This window comes from Lutra lutra, chromosome 9 (assembly GCF_902655055.1).
Source record: "Lutra lutra chromosome 9, mLutLut1.2, whole genome shotgun sequence".
NCBI classification, from domain to species: domain Eukaryota; kingdom Metazoa; phylum Chordata; class Mammalia; order Carnivora; family Mustelidae; genus Lutra; species Lutra lutra.
Genome location: NC_062286.1, coordinates 1,757,741 through 1,781,533, shown reverse-complemented (window position 1 = coordinate 1,781,533; position 23,793 = coordinate 1,757,741). Strand labels below are relative to the sequence as shown.

General features: G+C 57.1%; 1 protein-coding gene and 1 long non-coding RNA gene across 3 annotated transcripts in view; both read left to right on the top strand.

Annotated features, from left to right (window-relative positions):
• EIPR1 (EARP complex and GARP complex interacting protein 1) overlaps nucleotides 1-23,793 on the top strand; it is a 124,487-nt gene that overhangs the window by 88,683 nt on the left and 12,011 nt on the right. For both annotated transcript variants that reach the window (XM_047745434.1, XM_047745433.1), the window contains one exon: nucleotides 18,055-18,154. In XM_047745434.1, coding sequence (XP_047601390.1) covers nucleotides 18,055-18,154 — 100 coding nt within the window. The remainder of the gene's footprint in view (nucleotides 1-18,054; nucleotides 18,155-23,793) is intronic.
• LOC125108941 (uncharacterized) lies at nucleotides 3-8,702 on the top strand. The gene is made up of 3 exons (XR_007130057.1): nucleotides 3-2,556; nucleotides 2,783-2,877; nucleotides 3,756-8,702. It is a non-coding gene; the product is annotated as an uncharacterized LOC125108941 (long non-coding RNA).

The window sequence follows — 23,793 nt, the reverse complement described above, 5'->3', positions numbered from 1 at the left end:
GCTCTGCGCGTCTCACTCGCCCACGGCAAGCCTGGAGCTCGGGCCGCATGCACATGCCCGGTCCCGGGGCCGAGGCTCCTGCTCAGGGCCCTGCTTTCTTGTGAAGAGATGCTGTGAATGGCCGGCTCGCTCTCTCTCTCCCTTCCCTCCTTCCTTCCTTCCTTTCTTCTCAGTCCCAGCTGTTCTCCAGATTTGACGCGTCGCGGGAAGCCTGTTGCATACGCCGTGCAGGCGCCTGTGTGCGGGTGTCCCCTCTGTGCCAATCCACGCTGCCGGGCACCTGCCAGGACGAGGGTGAGCTCGGGCGCTGGAGAGCACTGAAGTGCTCTGTTGCTTTTTAGCTTCGTAGACGCACTTGTGTTCCGCAGCCCTCAGTGTAATTCGTGGATGTGTACTTTGGGCTGAAGGCTCATAATTTCTTCTTCTGGAGAGTGAGTGAGGGCGCGGTGCCCCCGAGCCCTCTGCATCTTTATCCTGCGTCTGTCTCCTCCGCATGTCCCGAGCACCACCGGGATGGCGGTGCTGCCAGCGCCCAGCAGGGCCCCTCGGCCCATCGCTGCCCACATGCTGCGGCCAAGGCTCAGTGGTGCTCACCTGACTTGGCTCCATGCCCAGGGGACCTCCTCAGCCCTGGAGCCGCTGCAGATTCCAAAGGCTGAGCTTTCTAGAAGGGACTGTGGGCGCATAGCGTCGGTACGGGTGTTTATAACAGTAATTACTATTTTACTCAGTGTAGTAACTCTTCTGCGTGCACACTCAAGTGTGCATGTGTGAGAAAGAGCTCTGTGTGCCAACTTCTATTTGGACCAAATCTACTAATTAAATAAGTTTAATCCAACACCTATTTATTAAGCACCTGCTGCACACACCTGCCAGGCTCTAGGGACACCAAGGTCATGGGTCGGGGACCCAGCCTGCAGGAGTCATGCGCAGTCCCCCAGGGGAGACCCGCAATGTGAACATCGAAGCAGCACAGGGCAGGCTGTGGCGTGCCCTGCGATCGTCAGGTGCTCTGGGCTGTGGGCCCCCCGAGCAAAGAGTCATTAATTTTTACTAGTGAAATTGAAGAGGGGTTTGCTTAGGAGCCAACCTGCAGAGCTGGGACTGATGCGGTTTCTGTCAGTAGCAGTGGGTCTTGGGTGGCAGAGGGAGCAGGGCTGGGGGTCGCTGCCATCTATGGAAGTCCTTTGTGCCCTCGTTGGTGGGCGATGTGCCAGATCACGGTTCCTTCCCCTCCCAGAGGTGTCAGACCCCATCTGCAGGAAAATGAGACACACAGGAGCCCTGCCGCTCTCACGAGGGGCTGCGAGAGTGCAGAGCGAGTCTGGAACGTGTGCAGACACACACGCGTGTGCATATGAGAGCAGCGTATATGTGAGTGGCGGGGGAGCAGGGAAGACACCGAGCAGGCAGCAGCGACTGTGGGGAGGTCAGTGTGTGCAGATGGCCTCAGTGCCGCTGGTTAGTAAACCGAGGGGTGGAGCTCAGAGGAGCAGGGGTGCTGGTCAGCTGCCCCAACTCGCACCTGTGTTCAGATGCCCCGTCCAGTGTTCCTTCAGAGGAGCGGGCACCCCTGTCTCTGGGTGCTTGTCAGGAAATGAATGTCAGTGAAATGTTCAGTCTTGCTCACACTCCCCTGATTCCAGTCCTATCCTCACACCTCCGGTGATCACACACTTGGTGGTCACACCCATGATCGCACCCCGTGATCACAATCCCATCCTCACACCCCGGTGATACACTTTTGGTGATCACATGCCAGTGGTCAAACCCCTGGTGATCCCACCCCCCCCGTGATTGCACCCTGTGATTGCATCCTTGTGATCACACCCCCGTGATCACACTGCCACGTCTGCACCCCTGTGATGACACCGCCATGATCACACCCCAGCTCACACCCCCTACAACTGCCCCCTGTGGAAGGGGAACTTGCTAGGAAGGAACCGTTGATATATAAGCGCATCGGGGGAAACGGTCTTCCGTTTCCCTCTTCTGAATGCGCTGCTATTGTTGAAAGCGTTTCTTGAATCCTTGTGTCATCCCTTAGGTCACTGTACATGTTTGCTGACGTAAAGGTGAGAGGGAGCTGTGGTCCACCGCAGCTACAGGAACAACCCAGACAGACCCTGTGTGCCTGTCACCCATCTCCCCCGGTGGCGACACAGTATAACCCCTCCGCACGGTCACCGCTGGGGATGGGGTGTTGATAGGACCCGCCGCCTGTGCACCCTGAGTTCTCTACCGTGTCATCCTGTGTGTTTGTTGCTGCAGCCAGCACCGTAGTCAGCGCACAGAAACGGGAGCCCTCCTGCTGCCTCTTTCTGGCCGTAGCCCAGTCCTCCCGTTGCTCTGTCTTGGATCCCCAACAAGCCTGGGTCTGTGCTTCTTCCTATAGACTTGTCCTTTTGAGAAGCTTCTGTGAATGGAATTGTGCACTCTGGAGGCTTTGATTGTGGCTTCATGCACGCACTGTGATTCCCGGGGGTCCTACCTGTTGTGCCCTGTGTCCGGCGGTGGCTCATCCCTTTATTCTGAGTAGTGGTCCATGGGACCACGGTTTGTGTGACCATTCGCCTAGTGAAGGACGGCTGGGCTTCCCCCGGGCTTTGGACATCCTGATCAGGCTGCTCTGACAGGAATGGACAGGGGCTCACGTGAACATGGCTTTCATCTCTCCCGGCTGAGTGCCCGTGTGTGCAGTTCGTGGGGCGCCTGTAGGTGTGTTTTGGACAAACTGCCGGAGCCTCCTTTGGAGTGGCTGTGCGTTTGATGTCCCCACCAGCAACATGTGAGGACCCAGTCTCTGCACCGTCACTGGCCTTTGGGACTGTCATGTGTGGTTCTTTTCAAGTGTCTTCAGCGACGTCTTATTATCAGGTAGGGAATTTGGCTTTTGGAAATTGAACTGTGGTGAACACATGAACGAGAAGGTGCTGTTTGTGGTCGAACTTGAGGCAACTGGGTAGTTGAGTCTGCTTTCCTTTCCTATTTAGAAATCGGGACTGAAGCAGCTCCGAGAGAGGGGCTCCCAGACACATGCTGGGCATTGGCCCCGCTGCTGGCTAAGGGAGCATCCCGGAACAGTACGCAACCCAGTCTGCGGGCTTGATGCTGCGCCCCACAGGGCACCGTGCGGGCTCGTGTCCTCAGGGCCACTCGCCTTCTGTTTGCCCTGGAGCAGCTGGGCCCCAGCACAGGTGGACCCACACCCCCGTCCCAGTCCTCCAACACATAGCAGGGAGCAGTGCCCGCAGCCCACCCACCACTGAAGATTCTTGAAGGTCTCCTGACTGTGTTTGGTTTCATCTCCCACCCATGGAGGCAGACAGAGTGCTGGCCTGGGGGCCACACACCCCGTCTCTTGTGCTCACCTGCCCTGGGGCCACATAGGGTTACTGGCTGGGAAGTCACCCCTTTTTCTCAATGGTAGGTGAAGATTCCCGAAAAGGAGGAAACACTTCATAGTTGTAACCGTAAGCTCCCGTGGCTCCGTGGCAGGGTCTTTGTGGAGTGTGGCCCCTCCATACTCATTAGGATCCATTATACAGATGAGCCAACCATCTGTTCTCTTCCTTTCTTAGATCCACAGTGTTGGGGGACAGGTCCCAAGCTGTGCCCAGAGGGGTTGCCCCGTAGCTTCTGGTGTGGATTAACGAGCCACCGGCTTTGTGGTGCAGTGTTCCCTCTTCGGAGAGGACTTTTCTAAAACTGTTGCTGTTCCATGCCCACCCACATATTCTTGTCCCCATGCCCAGCTCATCTCGTGTGAAGTCATGACCGTGCTGGGCACTCTGCTGTGTGTGCTCAGACCCCCGTCACTGAACTTCCTCCCGGCTGAGGCCTTGTCTGGCGACCGGGGCGCCCTCAGCACCAAGGACAGTGCCGGCCACATGCCTCTGCCGTGCGAGGGGGCCGGGACCAGGAGCCCTCCTGAGGTTTGCAGACACTGCCTCCTCCCCACGCGACCTGCTGAGGCAGGGACTATGATGGAGACGGTAACTGCCCTCTGGAAGGCAGGAGCATGCATCCAGCCTCTTCTACTCAGAGAAGTCATTGGGATTCAGAGCCAGGCAGGCCGACCCCAGGACACCACACGTTGCCCAGAATTGCCTCCCTGCTGAGTGAGTGAGCGAAATGAGCCACTTGGGGTCGTCACACTGCGATTTGGAAGTTGTTTCTGTTGCTGGGAGTGTAAATACATCTTCACCAGAATAAGTTCTGAGAACGTCCACACATCTTCTAGCTAGTCCTTCATGGACGACAAGTGTAGGTAAGTCGTGCTTTCCAGGGAATTCCTCATTTTGCAAGTAATAAAGCCCCTTTCATTTCTCGCGCGCTTTCTCCCTTCCCCTGCGGTTTGTTCCTGCCGTCAGCCTGCGGTGAGTGTGGGAGAACTTGACGCTGTCCCCGTGGGCACGTGCCTCCTTCCTTCCTGTGTGGTGGAGAGGGCTCTCTGGTGAGAACTCCAGCTCCACACTCGTCAGGGGCCGCCGTGTCCCACACTAAGTGGCACACACCTGTTCCTCAGTGGGCCAGTCAATAGCTCATAGCCTTCTTCCTCTCTGCCTGTTGCTTGGAGGGAGTGGCACCGCAGCCCACCTCGCCTGGGACTCCGGAGTGCCCGCGCTGAGGTCAGTGCAGCCCACAGCCAAAGGCAGCCCCTGGGGATGCTTTGACCAAATTGTGAAGTTTTCCGCGTCTTCCTGTATCTCGCCCTATTATACTTCAGGCTGTGTGTGTTAGCTGCCTTGTATTTTTCTGGAGTGGGATGAGATCTACATAACTCAGTAAAATGAATAAAAAGCCACCTTACTGTCGTAAGAAATGAGGTAAAAGATTGAGTCCCCTGCCATGCGTGTTGTTGGCCCTTCTTCCCTTCCCAGGGTGGGTAATTGGGGGGGGGACTCTTCACAGCTGCCCCGTGTGTGTGCATGTGTGTGCGCATGCGTGTGTGTGCACACGCGTGTGTGTGTGTGCGTGTATGTGGTCATTCTTCTCTGAGTCAGCGACTAGACCCACAGTGCAGGGCCTTCATCTGCAAACACAGCGTGGACATCTGTAGTGGAGTGACTGCAGCCCTAGCATGTCTTCCTGGGCCTCCTGTCCTGTTCTCACCAGCATCCTCAGGAGCCCTGGCAGTGGGGAGGAGTAGGGAGTTCCCCTCGTGTGGGCCTGCTGGGCCGTTGTGAGCCGTCGTCTGCCCTGCAGCATCATTGCTGTTGGCTCAGCGCTGGTGAGCCACGCGGGTCCTCCCGGGCTTCTCCACCTGCTCTTGGTCATGGTGAGCCCCTCACGCCCCTGCTGCTAAGGAGTAAGCATCCTAGCTGCGGATCGACACTGCCTGCCTGTGAGTAGAAGCCCGATAAAGCAGTAGAAGCTCTGGTGTGCTCCTGGCGTGCTCTGGCTCCCGGGGGTGCGTCCGGGGTAGTCATGCCATCACCTGCTTTCACGGACAACGAAAATCTCCTTTAAAGGAGAAGGCACTAAACTTAGTAACCAGCCACTTTCCAGGGCTGGCCGGGAAATGAATGACAGTCCCTGCACTCCTAGAGTTCTGACAGGTGGACGGGAGGGAGCGTCACTGCACTGCTGAGTGCGCTTGATAGCGACGGGGTGACCGGCTGACCTCCACTTCCTGAGCCGGCTCTCTGCCAAGTGCAGGTGGAGGTAAGCGTCACCTGGAAACGCCAGGCAGGCTGAGCCCCGTGGGCGTGCGCACTCCCATCAGGAGGAGGAGAGCGGGTGTGAGCCGTGCTATTGAGACAGGAAGGGGAGCAGAGGAAGAGCCGTGTGTGAGGCCACCGATTCCGGAGGGAGTTTGGCCAGAAAAGAAAGGATTCGGCCTCATCTCTCTTTTCCCGTTTATTTTTTAGTCCAATCTGATGGAGGAGTGAAAAAAATAAATTCGAAAGTATCCTTAACACCTTACAGAAGCTATCTTTGAGGACAAGGAAGAAATTTGAAATTCAGAGATCTGTGGCACGGTTTTACAGCCAACCGTGCTGGAGACTTCTCAGTGATCGTGACGGTTTATGATCGTAGACTTACCAGATCTCGTAAGGCTTGTGTCCCTGCTTTTTGGCTTTACCAGCCTGGGTGTACTGAGGTGTAAGTTGCTTCCCTGGTTCCTGGCTCGCTACTAACGTCCGGTAGCTGTTCCAGAGGCCCAGAATGAGCCCCCACCCCTCCTCCTGTGCAGGGAAAGGACCGCCTTACGGTGTTCCAGGACAGTGTGAAGAGCCTTCCTTCCTCAGGTTTGTTCACGTCTCCACCATACGCCGAGGACGGTTGTCCCGTGTCCCGGGCTCTCGCGCCCTCCGATGCTGTTACGATTCCGTGTTAGGGAAGTGGTGAAAAACTAGCGGAGCACGACGTGCAGGCGTGTCTTGCACTAGAAGCCACACGCGGGGTCTGAAGTGTGGTGCGCTGAGTGTAACCACACCCACCACGAGAGAAATGCACATCCCTTCTACGGTTTCAGCCCAAGTTTGCGTGCAAATGCGGCTCAGAGTGTGTTTCCGGCGACCTGCTTACCAACCAGCTGGTGTCTCCCAGAACGTGTGAGTTCACCCAGGGGGCAGCGGTGTGTGCAAGGGACGAGTTTGGAGGAAGGTAGCATTAGTGCTGTTGGTGATTGCTTAAACGTGAGGTTTAAATAATATAAAAAGTTCAAACCTGAAGGTGCACTAACTCCATGCATGGGACTTTTAAACATTTTCTCCTGTTTGAAAAATGGAATGGGGGAAGAAGAAAGAAAACTTGATTAAAAAGAAGAGGAAATGCCCAAACCACTATTTGGAATTTGGGTAGACAGTTTATTCGTTTATTTATTTATTCAAAGATTTTATTTGGGATAGAGCAAGAGAGAGAAAGAGGGCACAAGGCGAGGAGAGGCAGAGGGAGAAGCAGACTCGCGCTGAGCAGGGAGCCCAGTGGACTCAGAACTCTATTCCAGGACTCCAGGATCATGACCTCAGCAGAAGGCAGAGGCTTAATGACCCAGCCACCCAGGCGTCCCGAAATGCGCTTTTATTTAAAGGTTAACTTCGAACTTCCTGGGAAGGCCTGGGGGTTTGGGCTTGCTGTTGCTGGAGCACCAGGTAGGGGCAGCGTCCCCATGCTGTCCTGCTTGTGCTCCTCCTAAGTCCTTGGAGGAGGTGGTGGTGGGAGCACCGGCCACCACTGGCCAGTGTTGGGGTGGCCTTGGAGGTACAGACCTGTGAACTCTGGGATGACTTAGGTGGGCCCTCGGGGCCGGCGAGAATCCATCACAGAGAGCATGCTCAGAGCACTCGCCGTGCCCCGCGGCTCCCTCTGGGGCAGAAGGAGGGGAGCGTGCTGATCTGGTCAGAGCCATGCCCAGGGAGGGCCAGGCAGTGTGTACATCACCCACATGCACCCCAGGGAGGAGCCCGCGGACCGTGAGCATTTCCTGTCGGGGGAGGCTTCTCAGCGGCTCCGGGCTTGGCGAGCAGTGCTGTGTCTTCTCGTCTCCAACTCAGGAAACGGGCCCCTCTCCGCTTCTGGGCCGTTCTCCTCAGAGTGCTCCTGTCTGTGGAGCCGCACGCGTGCAGCTCGCAGCACGGACTCTGCAAGAGACGGGAGCGTCGGAGAGAATATGCCCTCCCCTGTGCCCGGCCTGTTCTTGCTCTGCGCTCTGGCTCTCACGAATCTGTCCCAGGGAGGGACGTCCGCATATGCACAGCCTTTTCATAACCGGAGGCACGAGCTCGCCTGCCAGGGTGCCAGGCCGTGCACGGACGCGACTCTACCCCCTGGAAGTCCCCACGCGCACCGCCGTCGAGAACCCGTGCGGCGCGGAGCTGGGCAGTGAGCTTCTCGACGTGCTGGTGGGACTTCTAAACTCTCCTTTCGCCGGGAAGAGCGGTCGTGTGTTCCGTTGTGCCTTTTCCAACAGGAAGGAATCGGCCGGATTGCCAGATCACCGTTCGGAAAGAGACACACACGTGAGCTGGGGACTCACGCACTGTACTGCTTTAAAGAGTTTTTCAAAAATTTAATTGTAACCAATGACTTAGTAGACGTGTTTCCTTCTTAAGGTTTTTGCTCTTTCGGTAAAGTATGAGCCTGATGAGTTGTCGAATGCAGTGGGAGCTCGGAGTCCTCGCACAGCTGCTTCCTGTGGGTTGAAGCCTGTCCTCCAGCCGCGTGGGGCTGCTGCCTCATGCATATCGCGACCTGGGGGGCCAGCCTTTCATGGCACCCCCACTGCCCACCCCCAGCAGCTCAGAGAATAGGGAAGGCATGGAAATGCTGTGGATTTAAATTATTAAATTTATATCGAGGTTGTTTTAAGAATTTCTGGTGTCCTTTGAGCTGTCCTCACCCCAGGTACCAGCATCCAGAGTGTGAATCATTCATTTGGAGCCACTAATCTGGGGAAGAGAGGCTTGTGTTTCGTTTGATCAGCGTGAACCTGCCGAATTAGAACCATCATTCCTGCCATTATGGCCCTTGTTAACTGCCTCACAGAAGTTTAGATTTTTTTTATTTGGGTCTATTTACAGAAACAGCCCTTTGCTTGTGCGTCCCCTCTGCGATTATGAAGGGATATTGCCCACTCCTAGCAGGTACATGCTACTTTGTTCTCGACTTGTTAATGGGATTTTATGTCCCTCAAATTCACTTCACAAGCAGAAAAATGGATGACTTTATGAACGGAGAAATAAACTTAGTTTGGAGGAGCAAGAGTGGCAGAAATTCGAGGTTATTTTCTTGTGTTTATGGCCCCAGTTTCATGGTGATGATCCGTGATAAAATGGGACCTCTCTTTCTGTCGCACTCCGCGTGTAACCGCGTGCTCCGGTTACCCCAGGCTGTGTGACGTTAGGCGCAAACACTGATGATCTGGGGGGTTGCTCCCCATAAGTCAGCAACAGGTATTTTCTGATGTGTCACGCAGGAGAGATGACGAAACACGAGGGGCAGGAGTGGGACCCCAGCGGCAAGACCGTGTGCGGTGGGAGCGGTGGCTTGCTGTCACTCTGTGGAAATGCCTCACGGGTCCTGCTCCCCGGGAGGGGCCTGAGAGCTCTGGCTGCTGGCTTGGGAGTTCCGCCGCCCCGTGGTTGGACGCAGCAGGACGAGAGGCCAGTGCAGGAGGGCAGTGGGCGGAGGAAGCTTGGAGGTGCACCAGCAGCAGCCCCGAGTGGCCCTCGGCGAGTCAGGGCATCTGGTCACCCACTTCATGACCCAGAAAGTGAACTTAGGTTTTCTGCTTTTACTTGGAGGTCTGCTAGTCCTGTTTCCTGTCCGATAGTTGTTTTTCTCACAGGTTTTCCTAGTGAGCACGCCCCCACTCACCTGTGAGGGCGGGATCAGAAGGGCCACCGGCCTCCGCTGCTGCTTTCAGGCCAGTGTCCTGCTCTGCAGTGGGAAGTGAGGCCATGTGGTGGCACAGGGAAGCGAGAAGTTGTCCCCCCGGGGAAGTGGTGCCGGTGGCCGGCAGGATGCTGTCCTTTCCTCTCAGAGCCCCTGCACACTGTCGGCTGGCGCCCGCGCCCTCAGACCCGTGCCGGCCTTGTCTAGTGCGTAACAGGCTACCAGTAACGTAGTTCACAGTGTCCGAGGCACCTGTTCTGCTGGGGGGACCCCTGGCCCGTCAGACGAGTGCGGCGGGATTGACGGTTGCAGCCCCGAGAAGGCAGATTTGTGCCCTTTCTTTTTCATGTCATGTCATTCAGAGATTACAGATTTAAATTCTCTCAGAAATAAACGTCAAAGGCAGACGTCAAAGGCTTACCTGAGTGCACGTCCTGTAGACATGCAGAGTCAACGCTCCATGAGGCATCTCCTCTGTGAAGGACAAAATTCTTCAACGTGGCTGTACCGTCCTCCTGACACCCCGGCGGCCGAGCAGGAAGGCTCTGTTCACAGCTGGGGCTTGTGTGACATGCCAGGCAAAGGGCTCGGCTCCAGCTCACCCAGTGTGTGTGTGTGTGTGTGCGCACATGCATGTGAAGAGTATGTGTGTGTGCAATGCAGAGTATATGTGGGAGGTGTGTGTGCGCGTGTGTCCGTGCACGTGCAGAGCATGTGTGGCAGGTGTGCATGTGTGTATGTACATTTGTAGGTGTATGTGTATATGTCCAGCATATGTGGGCGTGTGTGTGTGTGTATATACATTTGTGGGTGTACATGTGTATGTCTGGTGCACGCGCGTGTGTGTTTGTGTGAGAGAGAGAGGGATCCGGAACTTGCAGAACTAGCTTTGGAATAGGTTGGCGTCTCTCTCACTCCCCGTCGATTCCCGGCCAGTGTACTTTGGATTCCTGTCCTGCCTCAGGGTCGTCTGCGGTCGGTGACGTGCTCCTTGGGGGCAGGGCCAGGCGCCCAGCGCACAGGCTGCCATGGGGCTGGAGGGCAGGCCGCGGCAGCCGGACCCCACATCGGCTCTTTCCTGGGCATCATGGGAGCCTGTGCTGGGTGCCCGAGGAGACTCACCAGGGACTGGGGTGCGGAGAGGGAGCGAGGGAATGAGGATGTGGGGAAGCCTTCACCTTCATGTAGTCACCCTAAAAACACTACAGGGCAAGAAGCCGCGTGCACAGGGTCTGGTCACGGAGCTCTGGAGTCCAGTTTCTGGTGCGTGTGACAGTAACTCTGGGAGCTCCAGGATGCTCACCGACCCCTGAGGGGAAGAGCCCGATGCTGACGTTTGGACAGATCACCAGAGGAAACCCAGGTGCCACAGAAAGTGACGTCGGTGACTCAGGGCCCAGGCCACTGGGTGTGAATGGACAGGACAGGACAGCGAGACATGCTTGAGCTCTGTTGCCTTTCAGAGTGGGCAAGGATTTCAGTTTCTAACCTCTTCTGAAGATTTTTTTCTTAGAATAAATCTTGATGGAATTCTTTTGGTGCATTTAAAGGTGGTAATTTTACTATTCCCACCAAATTTCAAATTAGGGTTTTAGGGTTTTTTTCAAGGGAGGCTGTTGGCATTGGGGGTGGGACAGTCTTTGCCATTGAAGGCTGTTTGCGTGTTCTGGGTCACGGGATGCCCGTTCCTCATCCCCCGGCCTACTGCCCTCCCAGTCTTCGGGAAAAGACTTTCCCCAGAAGCCTCTGGAGAGTAGCACCGTGTGCCGTCAAAGCAGCACAGACCTAGCTGCGTCCAGGCACGTCGAGGCTCATCGAGCGCCTGCTTCGTACGGGCTGTCCCGAGGACGGGCGCCGTGCTGGTCTTCCTGGACCTGTGGCGTCGGCACACCACTGTTACCCCACCGGACAAGTGAGGAGGTCAGAGTTCAAAGAGAGGAAAAATCGCGGGTGTCCACACAACAGAATTCTGCATGGCCCTTGCCCAGAATTACATTTATTTGGCACGGAAAGTTACCCCGGACGTGGAAGTCAAGCAGCACATTACAGAGTAACGTCGTCAGTGGGTTTGCGTTCCTGTAAGGGACAGCCGAGGTCCGCGTGGTAGAGTGAAGACGGGATGCTCCACGTGCCCTGTTGATAGGCGTTCTTTCTGCGGGCAGTGATACACGAGCCTGTGACTTCTGCGGAGTGTGGACTTTTTTAACGAGCATATCTGACTTTAAATTAGAGTGTAAAATAGTGCAGCTCAAGTCAGGATTTCAGGAAGGCAGAGGCTGCGGCTTCATGTTTCCCTCAGGGGAGAGAGCCTTCCGCACCCACATAGGGCTGAGTGCAAGCCCAGGTCGAAGGGAGCATGAAGCATGTGCTGGCAGGACACGGGCAGTAGCTGGGGGTGCACACTCGATTGTCCTAAAAGCAAACCCCAGTAAAGAAGATCAGTGACGTAGGGCCATTTCATATGGGGCACCAGCTCTGTCCCCAGAGGCATGGGAACACGCCACAGTGCCAGACGGGCACGGAATGGATCATCTCGGCCAGGCTGAGTGTTTGGGGCCCTCCCGGAAAGGTAAAAAGAGGACCGTGCGCTGCAGAGAAAGTTCTACCCAGGTGCTTGAAATTGCTAGAAAAGACCAGCCTCTGGTCTGAAGCAGCATTCTCCAAATTTCAAAATCAAGAAGAGGTCGTTTTACATGATGACCGTCCCTAGTACATACGTATACGTGCACCATAATGAAAGTTTCACAAAATGCCCATTACCCTAAAAACATGCTCGGGCGTACGCTGTTTCACCCTGTCGTGAGCCTCCTGCCTTTGCAGGATTGCAGCCCTGACGGGGGGACTCGTTTGCCGGAATTCACGAGGGGGTCCTGGAATCCTTACAGCCAGCCCCTGAGCAGGCAGGTGGGGGTTCCGATGGACCCAGAGGCTCCCTGTGCGGGAGCCCACAAGGATGGGGGGCATCTAAGGTGGGGGTTTTGTGGCTGAGCATGTCGGTTGCACTGACTTCCGGGGGCGGGTGTTGCATTAGGGGGGTGCCACACTTGCCCAGTTGGGGGGCTGTGTGTGGTGGGAGGCGTTCTGGAGCTTTCTTTGTGGGCGGAGTGGCCGTGGTGGGAGCCACAGGTGGATCTCGTGTTGTGTTGACTGACTGTTGACTGTCACGTACAGGCAGACTGTCTTGACGGGCCACGTGACTGTGCCTGCAGGGCCTGGATCCTTCCACCACTGTGGTTAGAAACAGGGGTTGCTTGGACAGATAGGAGCTCAGAACCCAAATCTGACAGTATTCTGTGTACACACGGCACGTAACAGGTGCTCGAAACGTCACTGCTATGGCTTTGCTGAGGCCAGTCTCCTAGTCGTGGTGGTACTTGAGCTAAAACTGTCTGGATGCCCTTTCTCTCTTTCTTAGATTTATTTATTTGAGAGAGTGAGCGAGAGGGAGAACACAAGCAGGGGGAGAGGGCAGAGCAGGAGCCCAACATGGGGCTCGATCCCAGGACTCCAGGATCATGACCTGAGCCAGAGGCAGTCACTGAACCGACTGGGTCACCCAGGAACCCCAGGATGGTATTTCTGTAAGAACGAGACCTTGTCCCATTTTCATAGTTTGATGCTGGGAAGCCAGACACGGGCCCAGAGATGGGTTAAATATGGGCTCTTGGGCCATGTTCTCAGGTGATTTTGCAGAGTTCATGGGGAAAGTAGGAGCCAGAGAGACAGCATTTCCCAGCAGGAGCTCCAAGATTTTCATGAAACCAAGGGCAGATTGGGTCCGATTTTTGTAAAAGCAAGAAGTCAGACATTAAAAATAAAATTTAATACGCTTTATTGCTTTTTTATGTGGAACCTGGGAAGGGTAGTTGTAAAAAACTCCCAAGATTTCGCCCATGGGAGAGTTGTAGCCCCGGGGATAGAGAAGAGCAGTAGAGAAGCGTATACTGTTTGGTACATTTGGAGTTTAGGGTGGCGTGGCACACGGGCGGAGATGCCCAGGGGGCTGGCATGGGGCTGCGGGGGGCAGGCTGGGCATCCCAGTTTCGGTTTGGTCAGCTTGGAGCAAAGCCCAGTAGTTCAGCGCCCGGAGGGGGCGTGGGAGGAGGAGGTGTGGGGCCGGGAGGCAGACCGCGGGGGCTGACTGCGCCTGGAACTCAACACAGTCATGAGCAAGGAGTACCTCTTCTTGACGAGGCCTGAATGCGACTGAACGGCGAGCCCTCCCAAGGGGCTCCAGCACGGACCGGCCTTCGCTGCGCGTGCTTGGCAACTAGAACCCTTTCCGGTCTTACTTTGCACGCATTGTAAGGGGCACTGGGCCCCAGCTGGGAGGAAGCCTTACTAATGCTTCGTCCCTCTTCCTTCCAGCACTTCTTTATGGAGTGCCTCTGCTGCGAGGATCAAAGTCTGGGCTGGGTGCTCCGCCGGTCAGCCTGGGCTTGTGCTGGGTCTGTCGTCTCACGGGGAAGCGGACGTGAGTGACGGGGGGCTGCTGCTCCAGGACAGAGGGCAGTCCGAGCGGCCTCCCCGGAGGAAGTGGTGTTTCGGCCCAGTGCCTCCTGCCTCCTGTGGCCGGCCTCTCTTTGTCCTAATCAGCAGAAGTTTTTTTTTTTGTTTTGTTTTTCAAGATTCTATTTATTTGCCAGAAAGAGAGAGGGAGCACACACAGGCAGGCAGAGCGGCAGGCAGAGGCAGGGAGAGGAGCAGGCTCCCCGCCGAGCAAGGAGCCCGATGTGGGACTCCATCCCAGGACTCTGGGATCATGACCTGACCCGAAGGCAGTCGCCTAACCCACTAAGCCACCCAGGCGCCCAAAAGTTTGTTTTCTTGAAGTGACTTGCTCTTTCCGGCTTCGGTCCTGGTTCCAGCAGGGGAGCAAGCAGCCTCCCGCAGCCCCGGGTCTCTGCTCAGACCCTTGTGAATTCACCCCTGCTGGGAGATGGGGGCTCCGCGGAGCCACGATGGGGTAGGGACTTGACCTAACGCCTCTGAAGATACAGAACCGCCTGCAGCTGCGTTTCTAGAAGCTCAGCAGGCCTTTCCTGGGCAGTGGGTCTCACAGGGCTCCGGCAGGAATAAGGCTCTCCACCGTGTGGCCCCAGCCCAGGCCCGGGATTTCGTCCTCGAGAGGACATAGGGCCCGCCCACCGGCTCAGCTGGCGCACCTGCTGCGAACCTCGTTTTCCCCGTGGCCCGTGTTTGCGGCTGTGGTCCTTGGTTATACTCACTGTGGTTTTCTTAAACGCCCCCCTCCCTGGTAAGAACCCGAGAGCAGGCTGTGTCCTATCACAAGCCGTTATTCCCTCCTGTACACTTTAAGCCTTTTTAAACATGTTTTTAAACTATCACATATTTTCCTTTTAAGATGGAAAAGTTACTTCTGTGGCTGCTTGAAATTCATTCGGTTGTTTGCTCTGATGACATTACGGACACATGTAAGCTGGTTCCCGGAGAGAGGTACCTCTTGGCCCGCGCAATGGCGGACGGAAACCGGTCGGTGTGGACACTGGGAGAGGGATGGAGAGCCGTGGTCTCCCACAGGACACCCCTCCTCCCTCTTCACGCCTTTCCTTCCATCCCTGGGAGAGCCAGACCAAGATGACCACTCCCTTTAGGCCGGGGGAGAAGGGGTAAGTGCCGCTGCCATGTTTGGAGGAAGGACCTTCTCTGAGCCCAGCTGCGTCCTCACAACATCTATTGGATCTGGGGTGCAGAGCGAGCCTGTGACTTCGCTTTCACACAGCTTTCCCCACAGCTTTGGAGTCAATCCTCAGGCAAATGTGTGTGAGTCTTCATCGCCTGCTCTCCCTCCGTCCTCCTCCCTCCCTCCGTCCGTCCTCTTCCCTCCCTCCCCCGCCCTCCTCCCTCCCTCCTTCTCCCTCCTCCTTCTTCCTCCCTTCCTCTGTCCACCCTCCTCCATCACCTTCTTCCTTTCTCCCCTCCTCCCTTCCTCCTCTCCTCCCTCTTCCTCTCCTCCTTCCCTGCCTCCCTCCCTCCCCCTCCTTCCCTCCTTCCTCCTTTCCCTCCTCCTTCCTCCCTTCCTTCCTTCCTCTCTCCATCCTCCTCTTTCTTCCTTCCTCCCCTCTTCCCTCCTCCTTCACTTCCCCCCTCCTTTACTCCTCGCTCCCCTCTGCTGTGGGTATTAGTTTTTACAGCTTGCCCTGCTTCGAGCCCCCCGCTCTCAGGGCCCACGTGTTCGTTCTGTGGTCTTGGGCCCCCTAATGGACCACGTTAGGACAGTGGGCAGATGGAAGGGGAAGGGGAGGTCTGAGTAAGGGCTCAGGAGATAGTGCAGTTTAAAACGTAAAATGAGCACATGAGGTTCAGTGGAGGGTTTGGATCGCTGGGACGCCTTTATAGCTCTTCCTCTTTTGGGGCTGTTGGCTGTGTTCCTGGGCCTCACGCACGGGCAGTTCGCTGAATATACTTGGAAAGGGCCTCGTTTTCGTACGTGGCATCTCTGCTCCTACCTGCCTTCCTCACTGTCCCTCAGAACCCACGAGCAAGCGTCGACCACGGGCCACGTGGGTCAGACACCGCTGCTCCCTGTGGGGAGTGGAACGAACTCTCACCGGCCAGACCTGCTCTCCAGAAGCCTTGGGCCTGGCCGGGGAAACCACAGGCAAACGATAAGGTTGTCAGTCTGTGGCATCAGATTGGCTCATTGTTACCCTGTGATTTGCGAGTTACTGGAAATCTCGGGCTTTCCGTTCGGCAGTCCACATATGTGTGTCAGACTGTGGTCTGGCTAGCGCTGGACGGGGCAGTCACTGTCCCTGGGGTCGCCCCATGGCCGTGCGGCTCTCTTCATCCTGACCTCTGGTGCGTGTGTGCCGGGACGTTTAGGTTACGATGAGAGCTGCTCTGGGACCCCTTGCACGGTGTCCTAAAAGTTCTGCTCCCAGTGTATGGCGCTGTGGACTGCATTTTGGGGCCCACAAATTCGTATGTTGAAATGCTGATGTCCGGGGTGTTGATGTGAGAAGGCGGGGCCTCTGGGAGGTAATGAGGACCTGGAGGTGGGACCCTCACCGTGGGATCAGTGCTCTTGGAAGAGGCACCACGCTGAGCACTCGGGGAGAACGTGGCCTTCTGCGAGCCAGGAGAGGACCCCCTCAGCAGAACACCACCACGCTGGCCCCTGATCTCGGTGGCCAGCCTCCCGCGGTGTGTGGAACAGGCTGGGTAAATGTGTGTTGTCTGGGGGAATTTGTCGCAGCCACTGAGCTAAGCTGGGAAGGGTCGAGCGCAGGTCCGTGTATCGTTCTGCGCCCAGACAGGCCTGTGAGCTGCCCTTCTCCTTTCCTGCCTTGCGTTTCTCCTTGGCTCTCACCGTCTGTTGTGTGAACCCTGCAAAGTCACCCGTGGAAACAGGCTACCAGGGGAAGCGTGACCATCTTGCTGTAAAGAGGTGTTTTCAAATGAGGATTCGCTGGTATCGTAACAAAACAGGAGCAGCGGATTTCAGAGCTGGGTTTCTTGGTGTCTCTCCCAGCTATTGGGTCTGTTTTACACACTAGGTATTGTGCATTTTTCAGAAAAGATGCGCTAAGCTCCGTGCGGTAGAGGCGCGAGACACCTGTGGTGAGAGTGCCGTGAACTCTGTGTTTCTTAAACTAAAAAGGAGAAAGAAACCATGGTTTTGGGTGATACTCGTGTTGGGGTTACAAGCATCCCCAGCTGCACCGACAGCGTGGGCGGGCGGTGCGAGGGAGGGGCGCCCTGGGTCAGGGTTGGGCTCAGCAGCAGTGGCCGCCGCGGGGTCTTCCCTCGGGGCTGCAGCCCCTCCTGGGTTATGGGATGTGAGTGAGACGCTCCTCACAGCACGCTGGGACTTCCTCAGCAGACGCAGAAACCCACCCCTGTGACGAGCTATGGGGCTGTCCTGCAGAGGTGACGAGATCTGTGTGTCCCGCTAGTTTTTCAGACGGGCACTGTATCGGGGGGGTGGCTTTGGCTGCAGCTAGAAGGAAGCCGGGGCTCCCACTGGCCGACCCCTGAGGAAGGGACATGACGTCACAGGCAGGGCAGACACGGAACCCTCCCATTGCCGCCACTCCTTGGGCTACAGAAGATGCGGGCCTTCTGTCCCAAATGGCAGTGTCTGTGCAGGGCCTCCTTGAGACCTGGGCCCCCAGCGGGCCGCGTCCCATCCCCTTGGCGCTGTTGGTTAGCTCTCCGTTCCTCAGTCCCCGGGAAGACGTGTCAGCTCGGGGGGACACCACAAGGCACCTTGGGCTGGGGCCTGAAACAGCAGACCTTACTTGTCATGGTTCTGGGGACTAGAAGTCTGAGTCGGGGGGTCCGCATGGTCGCGATCTGGTGAGACCCCTCTTCCTGGCTTACAGACAGCTGCCCTCCCGCTGTGTGCTTACGCAGCAGGCGGGAGAGAAGGCGACTGCCACAGACAGGCAGCGAGGGACAGGCCCGCCCTCCCCACCTCCTGGGACCCTGAACACCCCGAAAGCCCGGCCTCCTAACCTCCTAACCGCCCGACCTCAGCTGAGTCGGGAGGACATAGACGTTCAGCGGGAGGGGACACAGTGCCGCGCACACGTGCCGTCTGGAGTCCTGCCGTGGTGGGTGTCGGTCGCAGCCGTGCGCTCTCGGGAGAGCGGCTGCCCAGGAAGGATGCGCATAGCGGCTCTTGGCTGCAAAGACATCTGGGGCTTGCAACGTCCCTACTCACGAGAGTCCTCCTCTTCCTTGCAGTGTCACGTGGGAGCCCACGGGGGACGGGAAGAAGGTCATTTCGCTTGCGGACAACCACATCCTGCTGTGGGACCTGCAGGAAAGCTCCAGCCAGGCCGTGGTGAGTGACAAGCTTACGGTTTTCATAATTTGTGTTTTTTTAATTGGACCTTTTGGCTGAATTCAGAATATAATTCTTGGTTTGTATTCACTTGGAATTTTGACATTAATCGTGAAACACTTGATGAGCGGACAGAGTTACCCGTCGGAGAACTGCCTCCGGGCCCTGCGGATAGGACACGGAACGAAGGTTGACAAAACCCCACCCTCGGACGTGATCCGTCCAGAAGAGTCAGTGGGATGTTCGGACATACACTCTCTGGTTTCAAGTGTACTGTCTTTTCAGTGACCAGGTTTTCGAAGTCTGGTTACAGTCACCTTCTGGTTGGAGTGGTCATAAAATACAGGTTCGCGGTGCTGACGAACGTCTTTCCAGTTTCCGTGTGAGTTGTAAAAATGACAGTGCTCCGCGGCCCCGCTTCCCCACAGCCTCTGACCCCGGTGGCCTGTGACCCCCCTGTGACCGCCCTGGGGCCTTGACCCCCTTGTGGCCTGTAACCCCCCGCCCAACCCCTCTGGCCCATCGGCGGATCCTCCCTCACTGGCACGCATGCGCCTTCCTGCGGCCGCAGTCGTCAGACCGTGTGGGTGTAGCCGTGGGCCCGCCACGGAGCACCTCCCTGCCTGAGCCACGGGACCCACACCTCGCCCTCAGGGCTCCATTTCTGAGGCGGGAGTGCCTGGGTCCTCACAGCTCCCCACAGGCGGCGCGTCTCACGCCATTTAGGAGTCGGCGCTGGCTTTCTTGGGAACCGGTTTTGCTTTCTGGTAGTCGTCGCCTCCAGTACCTTGTGCTCCGGAGTAGGCGTGTTGCTGGTCGGTGTAGTTCTGTTTGATTCCTTAGAATTTCCACTTTAAATTGTGACTTTTATATTGCGTTCGTGATCTTGTCGCATTGGTTTACATCCAAGTAGCGCCTTCAGAGAGAAAAATCTAGCGCCTTGATGGAGCTTGTGGTGGACTGGTACTGAGGGCGCCACACGGCCACGTGTAGCAGGAGGGACAGGGGCAGCGTCTGTGGGATGGATTTCTGTACTGGTGGCTCCTTGCACGTGGCTTTGTTCCCGTGACGCGGCGTTAGCTCTTCTCCCTCGCGGTATGTCTCGGTATTAAATCCTCTTGGGCAGGCGGTGGAGAGGGCGTGAAGAATGACGATCGTCATCAGTACATGGCTTCACAGTCAGACCCTTTCGAACGTGAAGTGCTGTGTTAGTGTCTTAAAACTCCATGTGGTCAGAAGGGAGTCTCCTAGCCTTCCACGTAAACTTAAGAGTTGGTCTGTCCTCGTAGTGCGTAATATTTAAAGGAAAGAATCAGTATTTTTATTGAGAAAAGGATGTATTTGTATATCATAGAATAGAATGCAATTTTCACCCAGATTTTAGAGTGGAGCAGGAAACTGGAGGGTCACTCAGTGCCTGGGGCCACAGCTCCAGGGGGAGACGGTGTGGGACCCTCCTGGGAGCCGGCCTCGGAGTCTGAGTCTCCGTTGGCTGCAAGCGCCCTCCCATCCCCCACTGACTCGCCTCTCGCAGGTGCCCCTGTGTAGCCAGAGACCAGAGACGGGAAGGGCACAGTGCTGTCCTGATGGAGTGCAGGTCACCGAGATGCTGGGGGGAGCCGTGGGCTGGGGAGCCTTGCCGGGCGGAGGGGCCAGGGAGGAGGCGAGCCCGGTTGTGTGCGCGCAGCCCACAGCCCGTCCTGGAAGCCGACAGGGGCTTCTCACCAGACCCTCGGCCGTCTCGGAATGATTTTATGGGAGGGTGATTAATCTGTAACTTATTTTCTGCAGAGACCAATTTAGTTTTCTCTCCTTCGTTTTTATCTGCCCTCAGCACTTCTGTCAATACCACTTTGCGGCCCTCGGCCGTGGTATTTAATACCGAAACCTTCCTATCGATTCCGGCCATCTTCACACCCAGCTCCTCCGTTTTTTCTATCATTGGAGAATATTGCCTTCTGTGGTGAATCTAATCTTATGCTCGCTGCATCATTACCTTTTGCAATTAAATTGGAGGTTCTTTGCCATTTATAATCATTAGCAGAGCCCAGGGGAGGTGTGCAGGGGGCGGTTGCACAGGGTCCCGGCCCCGATGAAGGCAGAGGGGATGCCTCCCTGTTTCGGAGTGTGCGCATCCGTCTCCGGGGCCTCGCAGCTCTCAGTAGCTGTGGAAATAAATAGCTTTCCAGGTGCCGCGAGCAGCAGAGCGCAGAGAAGACGGGTGCCTTGAGAGTTGGCCGTCCTCTTCCTTCTGGCCGTGGGTCAGCACGGGGGCTTCTCAAGGGTGAACCCAGGGTGTCCCCCACCCAGGGACACGGGGCCTGAAGGCACTGACGTTCCAGAACGCCTCTCAGAAGGAGAATGGGCTTCAAGGACGCAGCGCTCTTGCAGAAATGCTGTCATGTGAGGTCTAAAACCTACAGCAGAAGCGACTGTGCATCAGTGTGGGGGCGGCTGGCGGTGGCAGGAAAATTATTCAGAGCAGCTCGGGCCACTTCCACTGTGCCTGGAAATATCAAACATGTGTTTGTTCGTGGGGCGGAGAGTGCTGGGCAGGAGCAGGAGCAGGAGCTGCCCTCGGGACGAGCGGGCTGGGCCCCAGGTGCCCCTTCCTCCTGGGAGCCTGTGTGTTGCCTGCCACACCGTGACCCCGCTTGACGCCCGGCCCTCTGTTCTGCACATGCGGCCCCGAGGGGAATGGAAGCTCTTTTCCTGTCTGGGGTCGGGGGTGCCCGTTCTAGACCGGCATAGTGTCGTGGGGGCTCTCCCAAGTCTGCCCTGGGGTGACGGGGCCCACGTGGGACCTCGTGTCCAGGCCCCCAGGGCAGCACGGCAGGTCTGCCCAGATGGGTGTGGGAGGATGGGACTCCACCCCACGCGAGGGGCCTTCCCACACCATGTCCCCTGCTCTCTGCCCCGTTTTCTCCGTGGGGCCTCTTGCAGAGGAAAGGTCTTTCTTTGAACAGACTTCATTCTTTAGACTGGTTTTATGTGGTTCACGACAAAAGTGAGGGAAAGGCACAGAAGCTTCTCCCAGCCTCACATGCGCACAGCCTCCCCACCGTCAGCATCCCCACCAGAGGGGACGTTGGCTGCCCTCGGTGGGTCCCCGGCCGGGGGCTGTCCTCCTTTCTCTCGCCGGACGTCTCAGGTCCCCACTGACCTAGTGGCTCTTTCCCTGTCTGATGGCAGAGGAGGCTCCAGCACCCAGCTCTGCCTGGCACACGTGGAGCCTGTCCCATGGGCGCCTGCTCACTCAGCAAGCGCAGACGGCCAGTGGCGAGGGCACGGCAGAAGGGTCCACGAGGTCCCCAGGCACCCACCGTGTGCCTTCTCAGTTGCAAGAGGGCTCACACGGTGTGTTGACAAATCTTGGTCCCTCATGGTTTTGAAGCTGTCCACGTAAGAAAAACACTGATTTTAAAGCAGGTCACGTAAAGACACGACCTCGGGGTCACAGAAGTCAGCTCCCTCACTCGACACTTGAGAAGAAGGAAGGCCTTAGGAGCCGGGGAGGTCCTGGAGAAGGTGTGCTTTGAGAGACAGGTTTGCGGCTGCACTCCCGACCCCACCCCGCCCCATGGTGGGCTTGTCGCGGCCCTGGCACACGTGCGCGGCATGTCCAGAGCCGGAGCCTCGGTCCTCGCCGGTCTTCAGTGGCCGCAGTCGCGTCGCGGGTGGATGTGAGTGTTAGAACAGGGAACACTTGTGTGTGGCAACCCCAGTAAATAGGGTGTTGACCAGGCTTCGTCAAGGTCGTCCACGGAAAACAGGTTAACACTCTGGGAGCTGGTTTTCTGTTGAGCCTCGGAAAAAGGCATCGAAATAGCTGAGCGCCGTCCGCCTCGTGGACCTTCCGCTACCGCGTTGCTGAGGCAGCCGCTGCGGTCGGCTTTGCGGTGGTTGTTGAAAAATCCGTAATTGTCAAGAAAACATGGAGTAGTTTCCTAAGTTGTGTATCTTAATGTAGCGGAATAGCTACAGACAGCTTTGATTTTATGAATACCGGAGACAACTAGGGTTCTTTGCTCTTCCGCCAGGTCTTGGAATCATCAGATGCAGATCAGGCTGGGTGTTGGTGTCGGGCAAGCGTTTGCTTCTCAAGCTCTCAAGATAGTTTTTTTGAGTAAGAGTGGATGACAGAGTGAGTCGTACGTTTGACAAACCAAGCGTGTTGAAGGGAATGCAGCGGCCGCTGCGGGGAGTGGGACACGTGCCCCTCAGTGGGGCTGGACTCTGAATGCGGAGACACAGCCTCGGCCTTCCTGTGGTTCACCTCCCAGCGTGAGGGTCCGCAGGGTAGAGGTGATGGAGTTCCAGTTCGCCGGCGTTGCGGCGATGGGCTGGGACAGGCGTGGGCCAGCCACCACAGTGAAGTGGGCACGAGGCTTGGGAGGGGGATGAAGGCCGTGGCTCCGTGGCGGGAGCCCAGGCAGTCTTCTGAGCCACATCAGGTCCCGTTTCAGCCACTCACTTCCCCCGTGACTTGGGCAGGTGGCATGGCCGGAGAGCCGGGACCAGTTTCCACATTGATACAGTTGGACGATATCAGAGTGGGTGTCACACACAGGGCTTGGGGCGTGGCAAGTGGCCCACACGTGCCCGCCAGGCAGTTGGCTGGATGGGTGGGCAGAGGGAGGACGACAGGAGCGGAAGGATGGCCTGAAGGAGGAAGGGAGGGATGGGGCACGCAGAGAGTGGCGCGGGTGCACAGTTGAAAACTGGATCAGGAGTGAGGGTCAGGTCAGCGTGATCCCGGTGCCAGGGCCGGAGGTCGAGAGGAGAGAAACTGAGGCACAGAAGAGCAGTCTGTGCCCACTTCCTGCTTCAGTCGAGCCCCAGTCTGCAGGTGAGGGTCGCGCTCGACGCAGGGAGACGCGTGTCGTCATGGCAGCGCCCCCAGCATTTCCAGCCTTTGTTACTCTTCCTCAAAGACGTCCCCTCGCTAATCAGCTGTAATTAGATCGCTCCCTCCACCGGGTCACCGGAGTCTAATTGGCGTGATGGAACCACTTGCCATATTCTCACCCATCTCGGAGAGGAAAGTTAAATCTGCACGCATGACCTTTCCTGTTTCGAGCGTGGAGCCGAGGTCAGGCCCGCAGCTGTGGGTACAGGACACACCCTTTCCCCTGCAAAGAGAGCTTAGGTTTTGGTGCAGCAAAGGGGAAAAGCCCTTTTAGTTCTGTTCTTTCTACAAATAGAGTCCTGGTTGAAATACGCTAAAAATAAATGTAAAACGACCTCAGATCCCCTCTCTGGTGCTGCTGTCTAACGCCCCGTGTTCAATTCCTGAAGACAGGAGCGCACTGGCTTCCGGGAGGCCAGTGCCAGAGGCGGGGAACAGAGTCCCTGGTGGGGCGTGGGAGCCGCCGGGCCTGCCAAGCTGTGGAGCCCCTGCAGCCACACCCAGGGGCGGGGCCGCCCACCCCCGGACCTGGGGAAGCTTGGGATGTGGGCGGGGGGATGGCAGGACCCACCTCGGCCTCCCCGCAGCCCCTCTCCACACGCCTTGGCAGTGGGGGTCCTGCACGGGCTGTCCCTGTTCGCGCCACCTTGCCCTTCTTCCCCTTTCCTTGCACGTCCTGAGGGCAGTGATGGGCTGGGGCTCTCTTGCTGAGTCTGCTCCCACCGGCTCC